The following is an 18726-nucleotide window of genomic DNA, read 5'->3' as shown; positions in this document are numbered from 1 at the left end:
GCTCTATTGCAGCAGGGTGATTGGGTGATGTATTGGCGGCATACTCGCTCAGCAAAGCGACACAACTCTCCCGTTCCTGTTAGGGTTTCCAATCGATTCTCCCCACTCAGTGATGCACCCACTGAGAATCATGTTGAAAGAGCCCTAATAATTGGTGATTCTATTGTAAGGAACGTGGAAATAGAGACTCCAGCCAATATTGTTAAATGCATTTCGGGGGCTTGAGCGTCTGAAATCAGATCAGATTTACAAGTGCTGTCTAGTGCTAAATGTAGATTTTCTAAAATTGTTATTCATGTTGGCACTAATGTTGTCTGGCTTCGCCAGTCAGAGATCACTAGAAATAATGTTAAAGAGGTGTGTGAACTTGCAAAAACGATGTCAGACACTGTAATATGCTCGGGCTCCCTCCCTACTCGTCGTGGTGATGAGGTTTATAGTAGATTAGTGTCACCGAACGGCTGGATGTCTGAGTGGTGTCTGGAGAATAGCATAGGATTTATAGACAATTGGAAGAGTTTTTGGAGTAGACCAGATCTACTAAAGAGAGACGGACTCCATCCCTCCAGGGAAGTGCCACTCTCCTCTCTAGTAATTTGTCTCATAGTCTTAATAATGATAGTATTTGACTAACTGGGGCCCAGGTCAGGAAGCAGGCAAACTGGTTAATCCAAACGTCTGCTAGCTGCCTTGAGAAGTAACATAGGTCACATAAACTACAACACATAGAGTCTGTATCACCTAGATATCATATAGAGACTGTGTCTGTTCCCTGAACTACCAAACACAAAACCCTCACTAAATCATTTAGAAATTTTTTTATTAAGGTCAAACTTGAAAAAAAAAAAAAAAAAAAAAAAAAAACATTTTAAACATTAGATCTCTTTCGACCAAAGCACTAATTGTAAATGAAATTATTACAGATCATAGTTTGGATGTACTCTGTTTGACTGAAACCTGGCTTAAACCAGACGAATATATTAGTTTAAATGAATCTACTCCCCCAGGTTATTGTTATAAACATGAGCCTTGTCTGAAGGGTCGAGGAGGAGGTGTTGCTACAATTTACAGTGACGTTTTTGGTATTACTGAGGACAGGATATAAATTTAAGTCTTTTGAACTAATAATGCTTAATATGACACTGTAAGATATAAATAAAAATCCCTGTCATCTTTTGCCCTTGCTACAGTATATAGATCACCCCGGCCTTACTCTGGTTTCCTTGGTGAATTTGCAAATTTTGTATCTGATCTAGTAGTTAATGTAGATAGAGCTTTAATTTTTGGTGAATTCAGCATTCACATAGATAATGAAAATGACACATTGGGATTAGCATTTATTGATATTGTCAACTCTCTTGGTTGTGACAGGACCAACTCATTGCCATAATCATATTCTAGATTTAATTCTGTCATATGGAGTTGATGTTGATACTATAGAAATTCTACCGCAGAGCGATGACATCTCAAATAATTACCTCTCTCTTGTTTGTTGCGATCAGCTAATGTCACTCAATCTACGCCACGCTATCGTTCAGGTAGAACTATTCTTTCAACCACTAAAGATAGCTCCACTAATAATCTTCCAGAATTGTCTCACATACTCAGTAAGCCAAAAAGTCTGAAGAACTTGATGAAACAACAGAAAATATAAATACAGTCTCCTCTAGCACTCTTGATAGTGTCTCCCTCCTTCGATTAAAGAAAATTATAGAAAAAACCCTCACACCATGGTACAATGAACACACTCATGCTCTCAAGAGAGCAGCTTGGAAAATGGAGCACAAAGTTAGAGGTATTTCGCGGTGTATGGAAGGATAATGTCTGTAGCTATAGACAGGCACTAAAAGCTGCCAGGTCAGCATATTTTAGCAAACTCAAAGAAAATAACCACAACAATCCTTGGCGTTTATTCAGTACTGTGACTAAATTGGTTAGGAATAAAGCATCGACTGAACCGTATATTCCATTACAGCACTATAGTAATGACTTCATGAATTTCTTTACTGATAAAATTGTAATAATCAGAAATAAAATTGGAACTATGCAATCAACTGTCACAACACCTCAGAAAACAGTGTCTCATAATTTTGCTCACGAGCAACTTCAATCCTTCGCTGTCATAGGTCATGAAGAGCTAAAAAAACTTATCAAGAAATCAAAAGCCACAACATGTATGTTAGATCCAAGACCACCTAAGCTCTTAAAAGAGGTATTCCCAGTAATCTCAGAACCTCTTCTTAATATTATTAACTCCGCGCTATCCTTAGGACATGTCCCAAGAAACATTAAAATGGCAGTTATCAAACCGCTTATTAAGAAGCCACAGCTTGATCCTAGAGAACTGGCTAGTTACAGACAGATTTCAAATCTATCATTTATGTCGAAAATACTAGAAAAGGTAGTGTCCTGCCAACTATGTTCATTTCTACAGAGAAATGGAATATATGAACAATTTCAGTCAGGATTTAGGCCCCATCACAGTACAGAGACTGCACAAATTACAAATGACTGTTTCAAATGACTTCTCATTTGATCGTGGCTGCATTTCTCTTCTAGTGCTTTTAGATCTTAGTGCTGCCTTCGACATGATAGATCACGACATTCTCTTGAATAGGCTGGAGAATTATGTTGGCATTAGTGGACTTGCATTAGCATGGTTAAGGTCCTATTTATCAGACCGCTACCACTTTGTATGTGTAAATGAGGAATTGTCAAATCAAACAAAAGTTAAGTATGGAGTGCCACAGGGATCAGATTTAGAACCTCTGCTTTTCTACTTATGCTTCCCCTGGGAGATATTATCAGGAATCATGGAATAAGTTTCCACTGTTATGCTGACGATATCCAACTTTATCTTTCTTCTAAACCCAACGAAAATTCACAATTCTCCAAATTAGCAGAGTGTATCAATGAAATCAAAGATTGGATGGCCAGAAATGTCCTTCTACTGAATTCCGACAAAAAAAGAGGTACTAATGATTGGACCAAAAACCTCTAAAAATAAGCCACTAAAATATTATTTGACTCTCGATGGATGTGCTGTTACATCGTCTTCTTCAGTAAAGAACTTAGGTGTTATATTTGATACCAATCTGTCCTTTGAAAATCACATTTCCAGTGTTTGTAGAACAGCATTCTTCCACCTGAGAAATATTGCTAAATTACAACACATGCTCTCTGTTGCTGATGCCGAAAAATTAATTCATGCGTTCATGATCTCAAGACTATATTATTGTAATGCATTACTGGGAGGATGTCCAGCAAGTTCAATAAATAAACTTCAATTGGTTCAAAATGCAGCTGCCAGAGTGCTGACTAGAACTAAGAAATATGATCATATTAGCCCAATTTTATCGTCATTACAGTGGCTAACTGTTACATTTCTTATTAATTTTAAAATTCTGTTAACTACATACAAAGCTTTGAATGGTCTAGATCCACAGTACTTAAGTGACCTTCTGACATATTCGGCTATATTCCATCACGTTCATTACAGTCACAAAATTCTGGCTTGTTAATCATTTCAAGAATATCAAAATCCACAAAAGGAAGTAGATCATTTTCATACTTGGCTCCTAAACTATGGAATAGTCTCTCTAACACTGTTCGGGAAGCAGACACACTCTCTCAGTTTAAGTCTAGACTAAAAACTCATCTATTTAGCGAGGCATACACCTAATTTACCCATCAACTCACAATTAGGTTGCTTTAGTTAGGTCTGCCAGAACCAGAAACTTCCATCATGATCTATAACTCGGCATAAAAATGAATGACATCTACGCTAATATTATTCTATTTGTTTCCATGTCTGAACCTGGGATTCATATACCGAGGTTACCAGAGCCTGTCAGATCCAGCTCCGTTCCTGCTTGGTGTCGGACTCCACTGCTACGTGTCGCTGAGAGATGACAACAAACTACAGCCAGTGCTAGCCAGACATCACTTCAGTTTTTTGATTTCAGAGGATGAACTGATGCCAACTCCAACTGTAAGACATCGGATACTTAATATGCCACTGCCTGAACCTTGGACTTGGGATGGACCCCACCGAACCTCACCGAAATCCCCTGCAGGTTGAACTGCGATGCACTTCATCATTTATCTCTGCCTGCATCACCTTTGTCTATTGATGGACTACACTCTTGAAATGGAATACATTGACTATCATTTAATTGCCAACAAAAGCCTTCATCAGCCAACTAACAAAGGACAATGTATCTATGTGAACTTCTGCAGTTAATCCAGGATGGACTTCAAACACATTAGTCATTAATCTTAGTTCATAAAATATATATATATATATTAATTTTTAAAACACTGGACCTTAACTCTTACTTAATTTACACATTTAAAACCATGACTTGCACTGCACACAACTAATATTGGCATTATATTAATGTTGTTTAGCCAGAGGGGAACTGGCCTCCACAGTGAGCCTGGTTTCTCCCAAGGTTATTTTTCTCCATTAACCAACATCTTATGGAGTTTTGTGTTCCTTCCCACAGTCACCTTCAGTTTGCTCACAGGGGTTATAAATACAATTATTATTTAATTATTTAATTTCTGTACACATTTTACAAATATATTTAATCAAACTACACAATGATCACTGTAAGACATTACAGATATTACAGTTTCGGGTTTTTTTTGTTTTTGTTAATGCATGATTTCCTGTAAAGCTGCTTTGAAATGATGTGTGTTGTGAAAAGCGTTATACAAATAAAAATAACTTGACTTGACTTAATGTCTTCAGGCAGCTATATCCAGTCAAGTACAGCTCCTATCTACTTGAATAGGGAAAGACTGTTGGTCAAAATTACGTTCCGATAACGTATTTCATATCAGCAATAAATTCTGACAACAATGGTATCATAAATTGTGCATCTTTTGCTAAATTTATGCAACAAATTTGTTTTATTTTTATGCTGGTTTAGCTAATCCACATATAGGTTTCAGAGTAAACAAAGAGGCCATTGGCTCTTTTAAGTGTAAGGGGCTGTTCAGACCAAAAGCTTTATTGAGGTAAAGAAAAGCAAAATGCAACGCAACAAATAGAGCAGAACACAGGTGTCTGGAGACGCTTTTTTTTTTAACAGTTTTTTTCATTACAGTTGAAATTCTTTTTTACTTGACATGGTCTAAAAATGATATCCATTTAGTGCATGTTTACATAGGGAAATGTTTGGGGTAACTTTTCCTTATGAAAATGAACCATGGTTTTACTACTGTAACCATAGAAATGGTATTTGTAATAAAATTATTGTAACCACAAAAATAACCATGGATACTAAAGCCATGGTTACTACAATATTATTATAGTTAAACCATGGTTAATGTTTGCAAGGGTTAAACAAATAGGATGACAGCATTAAATTGAACAAATGTATACTTAATTTACACGAATAAACTCAAAAACACCCTATTTTCTATAACTGAAATTAAAATAAACAGCAACAATTAACAAAATATTTTGATTCAAGAAAGGTGTGAAATAGATCATTTACATGAACTGTCAAAAAGAACTGACTCACAAAAATTCATCTGAGTTCCCAACGCTAAATAATAGGAATTGTTTATATTATCCTGTTTATTTACATGAACTGACCTAAAGAACTGTCTCACTAAAATGATTTGGCGCTGCCAAATTTTGCATTTGATTACTGCCTCGGTTCCAATACAATGTGACAAACGTAGTGTTTTGTGACACTACTGTTATGCTACAAAAAAATGTAGTCAAGTTTGTAGCGTCGATCAATACTACACCAAGAACACATCTGACGGCACATTAAACTGTTCAATCTTTTTGTTTGTGGCCGAAAATTCCATTGAATTTGACACGGAGACTGAAAAAAATCCTGTCCACCCTGACTCCCGAAAATTGTATAAAGCCAGCCAATCAGATTGGAACTGGCAATTTCAGCCAGGTTAAGATTTCTCTTCATTGTAACATGTAATGTGCATCAGATGGTCAGCAATTGGCCAACTGTATCTGTGGCTGAGACTACTCTTTCTCTAACTCTCTCTCCCTCTTTCTTTATTACAGTGGCGCCCTTTCCTGCCAGGACTCAAGTATGAGGTCATCGATTCCGCCTACATCTCCTTGTACACGGGTAACCCTCCCTCCCCAACAAACATCACCCATTTCAAAACTAACCAGCATTGACGAGCCATTCAATTGCCACCACTCCTTCACGGTTTTAAGCAGTTTGATGATTTGACAGTTTGAACTTTTGTCTTTGATTTAATTTTTTGAGATGCGTCTTTGTCCAGAGATCTGGGTGTAAACTATTTATGAAACAGTCTCTTTCGAGATCAGAGTCGCCGAGAGCAAAGAAAAATGCTTTTTTGGGAGCGCTGAGATGGATGACAGAGTTTCCAGTCTCTGGTCTTTGCACATGGAATTGTACAATCAGAATCAGAATGAGCTTTATTGCCAAGTATGCTTACACATACAAGGAATTTGTCTTGGTGAACAACTGTGCCTGATGGTGCGTCCCAACGGACCTGGAATGTATTACCCACTATGCCACTTTTTACAGCATTTCACTTGAAAGTTGTTTTCCGTTTCCTAAGTGGTTGGCTCGAAGACTTTTAATAGCGTCCTGCTGAGTTCAACTCAAAATTAATGAGTTTAGTGTCCTTAATGTCCTTTTAACACAGTTGTCAGTATTAATGCCCTGGGGTGAAGCAAAATTTTAAATGTGCTTAGTGCTGCTGTAACATAAGTGAAAAAGAATGAGTCTGAGAGAAAGAACAAGGTTATAAAGTCTCAGATGGGTCTTTCTTGCTCTCAAAGGGAGATCGGGCAGCTAGTGCTAACAGCCAAAGCTTGCAATCGTTGCCATGGCAATTGTGCTGACCTTTACGCTGGCATTTCGGAAGTGTCTTTGGTACATATGCCATCTTGTAACACAAGGGAGCTTGTTGGTTTTGACGCGATTTGCGACACATTACGTTTTTATAAATTTATTTTAGTTAGGCTACTCCGTATGGATTTTTACATTCAGACAGCAATGAGATAAAATGGAGATCAGATTGAGACTCGTGCTTAAGTCTTTTGGTTCTCATATTTCTCTTGTGAGAAAAAAAAAAGTATGTCCTTTCGAGTTTTAGAAGAGATCTCAACAGTGTCTTAATTTCAATCTGAACTCAAACATTTCACATCAAATTCTTCTAAAAACAAATAATCTGAGATATGCAGTCCAGATACATTTTTCAGCTCTTAACTCTTACTTTGTTTACAATTGTCCCATTTGTGTCTATTTTCATTTCTTCTAAGACATTTTAACATTTGCAATTTAATGAAATATACTAAGGCTGTAGTGTTGGAAGCAAAGGTCTGTGAGATACGTGTCTCTAGGCAACAGGACTGGTGAAAGCCATCGCTCCAAAAGATTGAGATTTATGCTTGAATGCCTCACACCAAAAAAATCTTGACTCAAATTTGGGTCTGTTTCTCATACAAAGCTATTGGCTTCAGAAGACTTGTAATGTACTTGTAATACTTCAATGGTGCTTTTTTCTCTCCTTTTTGGGGCTTAACAGTGTAACCGCCATCCAATTGCGTTTAATAGAAAAGAGCAGCTCGAACATTCAGTGAAATTTCTCCTTTTGTGCGCCATTGAAAGAAAGTAAGCCATACAGGCTTGGAAAGACAATTACGTATTTTTCATTTTTGGGTGAACTGTTCCTTTAACCTTAGATTACTACAAGGGGACTGTCCTGAAATAATAATATACTGCAACTTGCTTTTGATAAAGGTGTCTGCAAAATATATGTGATTAGAACAGAGCCTCAATGGTAAGTTGTTGGTTTGTGCATAAGCAGTATTATAATATTAAATACTTGAGTGTATTCCCTTTGGTCTGGTTCCTCTCTTTGTTTTGATTCTGCCACTGGTTCTGACCTTCATGCGAACTCTTCCTTTGAACACAACACACAGCTTAAGCACTTCACTGCATTCATCTCACACACATTAAAGAGATGAGTGTGTGTGACAACAGCCACCTCTTCTGTCTCTCTTTACATGTTAGTGGATGGCACCTGTTTGAGGCATACATCAAAGCGTGTGTGTGTGTGTGTCATCTACATGGAGGGGCTCTGCTGGTCCTCTTCACTGGAAGGTTGGGACCATCACTTGTCACAAAGACACTATTGTCTCTGTTGTGGAGTGACCCACATATCAGCCAGGAATACAGCCATAAATCTCTCTGCCTGTCTGTCTGTCTGTCTGTTCATCCATGTCTGTCTAGCTATCTAGCTAGCTAGCTGTCTGTCTATGTAGCTGGGTATCTATCTGTCTGTCTGTCTGTTTTTTCCATCTGTCTGTCTTACTAGATCTCTGTTTGTCCATCTGTCTGTTTGTCTGTATCTAGCTGTCTGTCTCTTTGGCTAGCTAACTGTCTGTCTATTAGCTAGCTATGTAGCTGCCTGTCTAGCTAGCTGTCTGTCTGTTTTTCAGTATGTCTGTCTAGCTAGTTGTCTGTTTTTCTGTCTGTTTATCTGTCTATCTAGCTAGATAGTTGTCTGTCTGTTTGGCTAGCTAACTATCTGTCTGTCTATCTAGCAAGCTTGCTGTCTGTCTGTCCATCTGTTTTTCCATCTGTCTGTCTATCTAGTTAGCTGTCTGTCTGTTTTTCAGTCTGTCTGTCTGTCTAGCTAGCTGTCTGTTTTTCCATCTGTTTATCTGTCTATCTAGCTAGCTAGTTGTCTGTCTGTTTGGTTAGCTAACTGTCTGTCTATCCATCTGTTTTTCCATCTGTCTGTCTATCTACAGTAGCTAGCTGTCTGTCTGTTTGTCCATCTGTATGTCTGTCTATCTAACTAGCTAGCTGTCTGTCTGTTTAGCTAGCTAACTGTCTGTCTGTCTATCTAGCTATCTAGCTGTCTATGTAGCTTGGTATCTGTCTGTCTGTCTAGCTAGCTAGCTGTCTGTCTGTTTGTCCGTCTGTTTATCTGTCTGTCTAGCTAACAAGTTGTCTGTCTGTTTGGCTAGCTAACTGTCTGTCTGTCTATATAGCAAGCTAGCTGTCTGTCTGTCTGTTTCTCTGTCTGTCTAGCTAGCTAACTGTCTGTCTGTCTGTTTGTCTGTCTGTCTAGCTAGCTGTCTGTCTGTTTTTCCATCTGTTTTGCTGTCTATCTAGCTAGCTAGCTTGCTGTCTGTCTGTTTGGCTAGCTAACTGTCTGTCTGTCTGTCTGTCTGTCTGTCCATCTGTCTGTTTTTTCATCTCGCTGTTTATCCAGCTAGCTGTCTGTCTGTTTGTCCGTCTGTTTCTCTGTCTATCTACTAGCTAGTTGTCTGTCTGTTTGGCTAGCTAACTGTATGTCTGTCTATCTAGCAAACTAACTGTTTGGCTAGCTAGCTGTCTGTTTGTCTGTCTTTATAGCTAGCTAGCTGTCTGTCTGTTTGACTAGCTAACTGTCTGTCTGTCTGTCTATCTAGCAAGCTAGCTGTCTGTCTGTCTGTCTGTCTATCTAGCTACCTAGCTGTGTCTTTCTGTCTACCTATCTAGCTGGCTGGCTGTCTGTCTACTTAACCCTAACCCAATCTATCTAGCTATCTAGTTAGTTAAATAGCTGTCTGTCTGCCTAGCTATCTGTCTGTCTAGATAGCTAGCTGTCTTTCTAGCTTGCTAGCTGTCTGTCTGTCTGTTTGTCTGTCTATCTGTCTCTCTGTTTCTCTGTCTATGTATCCAGCTGTTTAATCTAGCTAGCTAGCTAGCAATTGCTAAGTTGTTCTGAGTTGCTGCTGCGGGGTTGGGACAGTGTTTTGTTGGTTGATAGAAGGTTGCTAGGTTGTTCTAAATGATTTAGTGGTTTTGGCTAGCTAGCTATCTGTCTGTCTGTCTGTCTGTCTGGCTGTCTATCCAGCTAGATAGCTGTCTGTCTGTCTAGCTAGCTGGCTGGCTAGCTGTGTGCCTAACTAGAAATCTCTCTGTCTAGCAAGCTAACTGTCTTATCTAGCTTGGTAGCAATTGCTAGGGTGTTCTGAGTTGCTGCTGTAGGGTTGGTACAGTGGTTTTTGGTGGTTGAAAGGAAGTTTGAAGCTGGTTTAGTGGTTTTGCATATTTTTCTAATTTTATATATATATATAAATTTCATTACAAATTATATGATCAGCATTACAGTTTGAGTGAGAAGTTGACAAGAATTTGAGAATTTCTCAGTGGTATTGTTTTTCTTGTTTTATTGAATTTATCTCACTTTAATGACAGCATGCACTCAAGCTGGCATGAACAAAACCTGATAATCATGTTATCCAGCATGATTTGAGAAGTTTGGGAGTTAACATGGCCAATTTGCTTAGTGACTTGAAATAGAAATAGTGCAGAAACTTAAATATTTCTTTGTTTTAAATCTCTCAAAATTCTAATACTTTGTTTACATCCAGATGTAAACTAGAGTTTGAATCCCAGATTTTCAGTGTAGTATCAGATTTTGAACCCCACTCAAAGTTACATTATGGAAATTAAATGCGCTTCAAATGCTGTTTCATATTGTTTTTCAAAACATTTCTTTCTGCTGTGCAATGCATGTTCATAAACAATGATTTCTCATTTCCATTCATCATTCTTTGTTTTTTCACTGTGACAGATGAGAGCAGTTTGAAGATGAACCATGTGGATCACATTCCTCAGACACTGGCGAGTCACATCCCCGTCCCAGCAGAGATCAAGACCCACAGCAGCCTACATGGCGCCGATATGCTGCAACCAGACCCCCGTGACACCTTCTTCAACAGTGAGCCTCTATGTGTCCCAGCAGATCCCTTTTCTAGACCTCTATTTGATTCTCGTCCTCTATCTACAAGGAGTTGGGAATCTTAAGGCACCTTACAATTTGATTTGATTTTGATTCAGGGAATCACAGTTTGATTCCAAAAGGATTCTTAATGCATATCAGTTTTTCAGGTTAGATAAAGACCATGCAGGTTGACCAACTTCACCAACTTAAGTTTTACTGGTCCACCAGCTAGACCAGCAAAAACCAGGCAGTGCTGGCATGGATATTGTTGCTAGTCTTGGCTGGACTTTTCTGAAGGGTTGGGTTTAATTCCATTGAAATGGTCTCTCTACCTTTTGTGTTTTGTATTCGTGCTTCTGTGTGATGTATAATGTATGAAATAAGAATTTAATGTGCCTCAGATAATATATTAACTGTCTCTGTGACAATACTTTATCTCTCTCTCTCTCTCTCTCTCTCTCTTTCTGCAGTACCCATGATTAACCCTGCTCATCTTGAGAACGTTTTGCCCACCTGTCTGTACTCGCCAACTTATGTGGTCAAAGATTTTCCTATCGCCCGCTATCAAGGCCTGCAGTTTGTGAGTTTAATAGAACTTATTGACATTTATTCAGGTGCCAAATGTGAAACAAAAAGTAGTTACTCACCAATTGGCTGATATTTTGTTATTAAGAAGAACTGCAACATTACACATAGTAGACGTAGAAGAGCGATAGTGTGACCAGTCTAATGGCTGCATTGGAAGTGTTTTTAGCCAGATTGTTTTTCTTAATTCACCTGCCACTAGCAGGTATAGTAAAAAAGTACATTTTGGACCCCACACACACATTTATGCAAATGTTTTGTTAAAAAGTATGGAAGAAAAGGCCTTTAAGCATCAATTTACATGCACCTGTTCCCCTGTATCTTGACGCTGCAGTGCTCTAAGACATCTTGTGTGAATACTGCCCTCTCTTGGTTGAAGAATGTAATTACAGACTAACTATAACAATTGTTTTTGTGTTCGGAATTACTTCTACCATGCAATTTGTACGTTTTTCTTTTTTTTTTTTTTTTTTGGTGTGTGTATCCCGAAATGCAATGTGCTTGACTTGACCTTCCAATTCAAGTTCAATAAATGAACCTAGAATCAATATTAACCGAGATTTTTAACATCTTCTTGACTCATTATTTGATCGAACTGCCAAAAAGTTTCAAACACATTTTAAATGAATATTTGGGTTCAGTATAAGTTGTGCTCAATCGGCAGCATTTGTGGCATAATGATTACCACAAAAATTCATTTCGACTCTTCCCTCCTTTTCTTTAAAAAAAGCAAAAATCGGGATTACAGTGAAGCACTTACAGTGGAAGTGAATGGGGCAAATTTTTGAATGTTTCAATAATTACTGTTTCATAAGTATAGCCACAAGACATAAACAATATATGTGTTAACATAATTTTAGTGTGATAAAATTGCTTACTAACCTTTTCTGTGTAAAGTTACAGCCAATTTTACAACTTTGTTGCCATGACGTTATAACGCTATTAACCCTGTAATCCCAAAAAATGATAATTTACACAATTTAACAGGTCAAATAATGCACATGTTTTAATAAATGAATGAATATGTGTTTTTATAAAATTATTAACTTCACATTTCTTCCTTTAATCCCTCAAACAATTGGCCCCATTCACTTCCATTGTAAGTGCCTCACTGTAACCTCGATTTTTAAAGATAAGAAAAGAAGGAACAAGTCGAAATCAATTTTTGCGGTAATCAACATTATGCCACAAATGCTGTTGATTGAGCTTAACTTGTATTCAGGGCTGGTCAACCCATTAGGCGACATAGTTGAGCACCTAGGGCGGCATCTACCAAGCCAAATTTAGCATGTGTGCAATCTGTGTCTAACAAAATGCACCCTGTGTTCCGATAACGTGTTGTGGCGCCCCCCATGGAATATATAGACCGTGCACTGAATGCCATTGTACCATTCTACACTTACTGTTTCTGTTATATCTGTGTTTGGCAAAAACAGTGAGAGGAGTATGGAAAGTATGCGATTGTAAACACGGCCATAGGCTCACGAGCGCAAGGCTCAAGAATCGGATGCCCGATGCGTGAAATCAAATCAAATCAAATCACGTTTATTGTCACACAACCATATACACAAGTGCAATAGTGTGTGAAATTCTTGGGTGCAGTTCCGAGCAACATAGTAGTCGTGACAGTGATGAGACATATACCAATTTACAATAACATCAGATTTACTCAACACAATTTAAAATCTAATATACACATAATTACACACAACACAATATACAAATAATAACATACACTGTACAGTATACAATACACACAATATAGAATACACATTATACAATAAAAATAGTATATATAGTATATATAAAATATACAGTAGGTTGTATTGTACTGTATTGACATTCAGGCTGTCGGTTGATAGTAAGCTGCCAGTGTGTTGTTAAGAGAGAATATCATTTATGACAGTCCGGTGTGAGATATAAAAGTAATAAAGTGCAGTGCTGATGTATTTTGATCGTGAGAGATCAAGAGTTCAGAAGTCTGATTGCTTGGGGGAAGAAGCTATCATGGAGTCGGCTGGTGCGGGTCCTGATGCTGCGATACCTCCTGCCTGATGGTAGCAGTGAGAACAGCCCATGGCTCGAGTGGCTGGAGTCTCTGATGATCCTCCGAGCTTTTTTCACACACCGCCTGGTATATATGTCCTGGAGGGAGGGAAGCTCACCTCTGATGATGTGTCTGGCAGTTTGCACCACCCTTTGCAGTGCTTTGTGGTTGTGGGCGGTGCTATTGCCGTACCAGGCGGAGATGCAGCCAGTCAGGATGCTCCCTACAGTGCAGGTGTAGAACCGTGTGAGGATGTGGCGGTTAATTCCAAACTTCCTCAGCTGTCTCAGGAAGAAGAGGCGCTGATGAGCCTTCTTCACAACGACTTCAGTGTGGACCGACCATGTGAGTTCCTCAGTGATGTGGACACCCAGGAACCTGAAGCTGCTGACTCTCTCCACTGGTGCTCCATTGATGGTGATGGGACTGTGTTCTCTTTCTCTTCTCCTGAAGTCCACCACAAGCTCCTTTGTCTTACTGACGTTGAGGGAGAGGTTGTGCTCCTGACACCAGTGTGTCAGAGTGTGCACCTCCTCTCTGTAGGCTGTTTCATCATTGTCAGTGATCAGACCTACCACCGTCATATCATCAGCAAATGTAATGATGGCATTGGAGCTGTGTGTTGCCACACAGTCATGTGTGCACAGGGAATACAGGAGTGGGCTGAGAACACAGCCCTGAAATAATCACTCTTGAGTCGGTTCTTCTCAATGAATTTGTCTAACGTGCGGGCTGAATTGTTTGAAGCGCTTTGTCACGCAGTAAAACAGTAACGGGATGATTTAGAAGACAGAAAACAAAAACAATTCACTGAAATAAAACCTGCAGCTGCTTTCAATCGTTATGTGCGAGTGCAGTCTGAACGATTGTCTACTGCAGGTAAAGACATTTTCAAACTAAAGGTGTATCAAAGTACTAACATTACATGAAAGCACTTAAAAGTACCAAAAATTACCACGCCAATACCATGTTTATTGGACATGTTCCTTGGAGTAACCTACCATATAAATAATAAATACCAAGTTTTTACAATATTGTACCATCACTGTACCATGATACTACCACAGCAGGCTTTTGAGAAAGATAACTTTTATAATCTTCATCTTGTGCTGTGTAATGTGAAAAGGTGTCAATATGTTTTTAGTCCATAGTTTTATTAATGCTACACAATAAATTTAGGCTACTAAATGTTCAAATTATGCTCTAAAATCACCAGAAATTAATGGTTTGGTGCTGTTTTTGAAAATAAAAATAAATAAGTATAAAATAATACAAAATAAATAAATAAATAAATAAATACAAATCTACTGGGAGAGCTCACCCTCATACCATCCCAGATGTGTATGACTTTCTTTCTTCTGCAGAACACAAATGAAAATTTTTTGAAGAATATTTCAGCTCTGAAGGTCCATACAATGCAAGTGAATGGGTACCAAAATTTTGAAGCTCCAAAATCCACACAAAGGGAGCTTAAAAGTAATCCATCAGACTCCAGTGGTTAAAACCCTGTGTTCAGACACGATATGATAGGTGTGGGTGAGAAACAGATCAATATTTAAATAATTTGTATCATAAATTCTCCTCTCTGCCCAGTAGGGGGCGATATGCATGAAGACTGTGAATCACCAAAAACAGAAGAAGGAGAAAGTGAAAGCGAAGGAAAAAGGACTTAAATATTGATCTTTTTCTCACCCACACCTATCATATCGCTTCAGAAGACATGGATTTAACCACTGGAGCCATATGGATTACTTTTATGTTGCCCTTATCTGGATTTTGGAGCGTCAAAATTTTGGCACCCATTCATTTTAATTGTATGGACCTACAGAGCTGAAAAATTCTTCTAAAAGTCATTTGTGTTCTGCAGAAGAAAGAAAGTCATACACATCTGGCGTGATGGTGAGTAAATGATGAGAGAATTTTCTTTTTTGGGTGAACTATTCCTTTAAGTAGGCATATGTAATAAGGTTATGTTACAAAAATACTACAGTTTAAAATGTTTATTGTTGCATACTCCATTCTGTTTTACATACTACTTTTTAAACTATAGCAGGCAGTATATTGTACAAGTATTCCATTCCGAATATCCTTTGTGAACATACTCTCAAGTTATTAACAGGGTGTCTGGTACATTGTCCGCAGGTCTATCTTTCATTTGTTTATCCCAATGACTTTACCCGCCTCACACACATGGAGAGAGAGAACAAGTGCTTCTACAGAGAGTCACCCATCTATCTGGAGAAGTAAGCTTTGGGTTTAAATTATAATTACGTTAATGCAAAGTCTAGTTACACATTGCACCTTGCAATGTGTAAATATAATATGCAATGTAAAGGAATATAATGCATGCATAGCATTTAGTTACAGTGGGACTCAAAATGCATGCTTGGATATTATCAAACCTGATCTGTGACAGACGAGTCACAGATGTCTTTAAAGCCAACATGAAACGGCAAACACGTTTAGCTTCTGTATGTGATGTATTTTCCCACTGGAACTGAATAATGTTGAAGGGGACTCTATTGGTTCATATTTTTGTTCCCCGCCCATGTGACCTTGATTACATATGCAGAAAAGGAAAGTAATTTCAGAGCTGGAATAAGTTATTACATTTTGTTGAAAAATAATTAAAACAAAATAGTTTTTCTTTTCTTTTAAAATAACTTGCACGTATGAATCTTGCACAATAAGTAAAATTTGTCAAAATGTTGACTTTAACTCATAGTATGTTTCTTTAAATTAAATGGTTTGACGGAACTTAAGACAGATATGCATCAAGTAAGTTCTGTAAAACTCTGTAATTCTCTTTCTCTCTCCCTCTCTGAAAGGTTTGGCTTCTATAAATACATGAAGATGGATGAGGAGGAAGATGACAGGCCATTCTTCTTCCCTAATCCTGACGGTAAATTCTGTTGTGTGTGTGTATGTTTGTGACATGTGATCTGTGATCAGAGATCCAGAAGAGAAATAATGCTTTATTTCAGTATATCAGTGGAAAATGACCTTGGGCTGCGGCCTGAAATTAACTGACTGGTTAGATTGTAAATATTTTCGAAGGGTTAAGCCATGTTCACACCAAGAATGAAACAAAAAAAGCAAAAAAAATCGCAGAATAAAAATGTCTATGGTAATCACACAAAGAGCAAAGTGAAAAAGCACCCCGGTCATTCACATGCTTGAATGTAAGATACAGTACAACCCATCTGATAATACAAATTCCACTCGCTTAAATGCAAAATAACTCATCTGTCAAAAACAGACTGGTAACACTTTATAATAAGGTTCCATTTGGAAACATTAGTTAATGCATTAGGTATTATGAACAAACAATAAACAATATATTTTTTTCATAGCATTGATTAATCTTTATTGATGTTAGTTAATAAAAATACAGTTCATTGTTAGTTCATGTTAGTTCATAGTGCATTAAATAAGGGATAATGTACAGTCAGCCGGTTGTTATCGCAAAATAAACCCAGACAGGGTGATCAGGACCCCGACGCGAAGCGGAGGACTCTTGTATCACCCTGAAAGTTTTTATTTTGTGAAAACAACCAGCTGACTGTACATAATCCTGCTTATTACACTGCTACTAAACAAATAAATAAATAAAAGGACATGAAACAATGTAATTATGTGAGAAGAAATAAATCGCTGAACAGCTGAAATCCATCCAAATGTTGGTGTTTACTATTTATCCGTCTGACTTCAAATGAAACATTGATTTGAGTTGGAATTGTTTTGTTAGATTACTTGTAGAGATCGCACAGTGATCAGAGAAGCAGGAAAAATGACCGGATGTCCGTTCTGATACGTCATAATCCCTGGATGTGCGGTTGTTACTCAGAAATACACTATATTGCCAAAAGTATTCGCTCATCTGCCTTTAGAAGCATATGAACTTAAGTGACATCCCATTCTTAATCCATAGGGTTTAATATGACGTCGGCCCACCCTTTGCAGCTATAACAGCTTCAACTCTACTGGGAAGGCTTTCCACAAGGTTTAGGAGTGTGTTTATGGGAATTTTTGACCATTCTTCCAGAAGCGCATTTGTGAGGTCAGACACTGATGTTGGACGAGAAGGCCTGGCTCGCAGTCTTCGCTCTAATTCATCCCAAAGGTGCTCTGTCAGGTTGAGGTCAGGACTCTGTGCAGGCCAATCAAGTTCTTCCACACCAAACTCGCTCATCCATGTCTTTATGGACCTTGCTTTGTGCACTGGTGCGCAGTCATGTTGGAACAGGAAGGGGCCATCCCCAAACTGTTCCCACAAAGTTGGGAGCATGGAATTGTCCAAAATCTCTTGGTATGCTGAAGCATTCAGAGTTCCTTTCACTGGAACTAAGGGACCAAGCCCAGCTCCTGAAAAACAACCCCACACCATAATCCCCCCTCCAACAAACTTCACAGTTGGCACAATGCAGTCAGACAAGTACCGTTCTCCTGGCAACCGCCAAACCCAGACTCGTCCATCAGATTGCCAGATGGAGAAGCGTGATTCGTCACTCCAGAGAACGCCTCCACTGCTCTAGAGTCCAGTGGCGGCGTGCTTTACACCACTGCATCCGACGCTTTGCATTGCACTTGGTGATGTATGGCTTGGATGCAGCTGCTCGGCCATGGAAACCCATTCCATGAAGCTCTCTACGCACTGTTCTTGAGCTAATCTGAAGGCCACATGAACTTTGGAGGTCTGTAGCGATTGACTCTGCAGAAAGTTGGCGACCTCTGCGCACTATGCGCCTCAGCATCCGCTGACCCCGGCCTACCACTTCGTGGCTGAGTTGCTGTCATTCCCAATCGCTTCCACTTTGTTATAATACCACTGACAGTTGACTGTGGAATATTTAGTAGCGAGGAAATTTCACGACTGGACTTGTTGCACAGGTGGCATCCTATCACAGTACCACGCTGGAATTCACTGAGCTCCTGAGAGCGACCCATTCTTTCACAAATGTTTGTAGAAGCAGTCTGCATGCCTAGGTGCTTCATTTTATACACCTGTGGCCATGGAAGTGATTGGAACACCTGAATTCAATTATTTGGATGGGTGAGCGAATACTTATGGCAATATAGTGTATCAGACCGCTAGATGGCGCCATTGAACAATCAGAATCCAGTTTTCCAGAGCGCCGTGTAATAACTAATGTTAACATATACAACTTTGGCTGTATCCAAAAACGTAAACAGCTGCCTTGCTGCCTAATCAGTTAATGGTTTAAACGACAGCTTTTTTTTTTTATTAATTGAACTCTTAAGGAAACTGGTCTCAGAACAGTTTGAAAAGCACCTTATTTTCATCCTACCTCCTGATGCAGCCTCTGAAGGCAGCATTTCCCAGTTTT

General features: G+C 38.7%; 1 protein-coding gene across 1 annotated transcript in view; it reads left to right on the top strand.

Annotated features, from left to right (window-relative positions):
• LOC127437087 (N-acetyl-beta-glucosaminyl-glycoprotein 4-beta-N-acetylgalactosaminyltransferase 1-like) overlaps positions 1-18726 on the top strand; it is a 234162-nt gene that overhangs the window by 204713 nt on the left and 10723 nt on the right. The window contains exons 9-13 of the mRNA XM_051691739.1: positions 6047-6113; positions 10597-10743; positions 11217-11326; positions 15521-15621; positions 16207-16280. Of these exons, the coding sequence (XP_051547699.1) occupies positions 6047-6113; positions 10597-10743; positions 11217-11326; positions 15521-15621; positions 16207-16280 (499 nt within the window). The remainder of the gene's footprint in view (positions 1-6046; positions 6114-10596; positions 10744-11216; positions 11327-15520; positions 15622-16206; positions 16281-18726) is intronic.

The sequence above is a fragment of the Myxocyprinus asiaticus genome, chromosome 48, assembly GCF_019703515.2.
Source record: "Myxocyprinus asiaticus isolate MX2 ecotype Aquarium Trade chromosome 48, UBuf_Myxa_2, whole genome shotgun sequence".
Taxonomy (NCBI): Eukaryota; Metazoa; Chordata; class Actinopteri; order Cypriniformes; family Catostomidae; genus Myxocyprinus; species Myxocyprinus asiaticus.
This window is presented reverse-complemented; position numbering and strand designations above follow the sequence as displayed.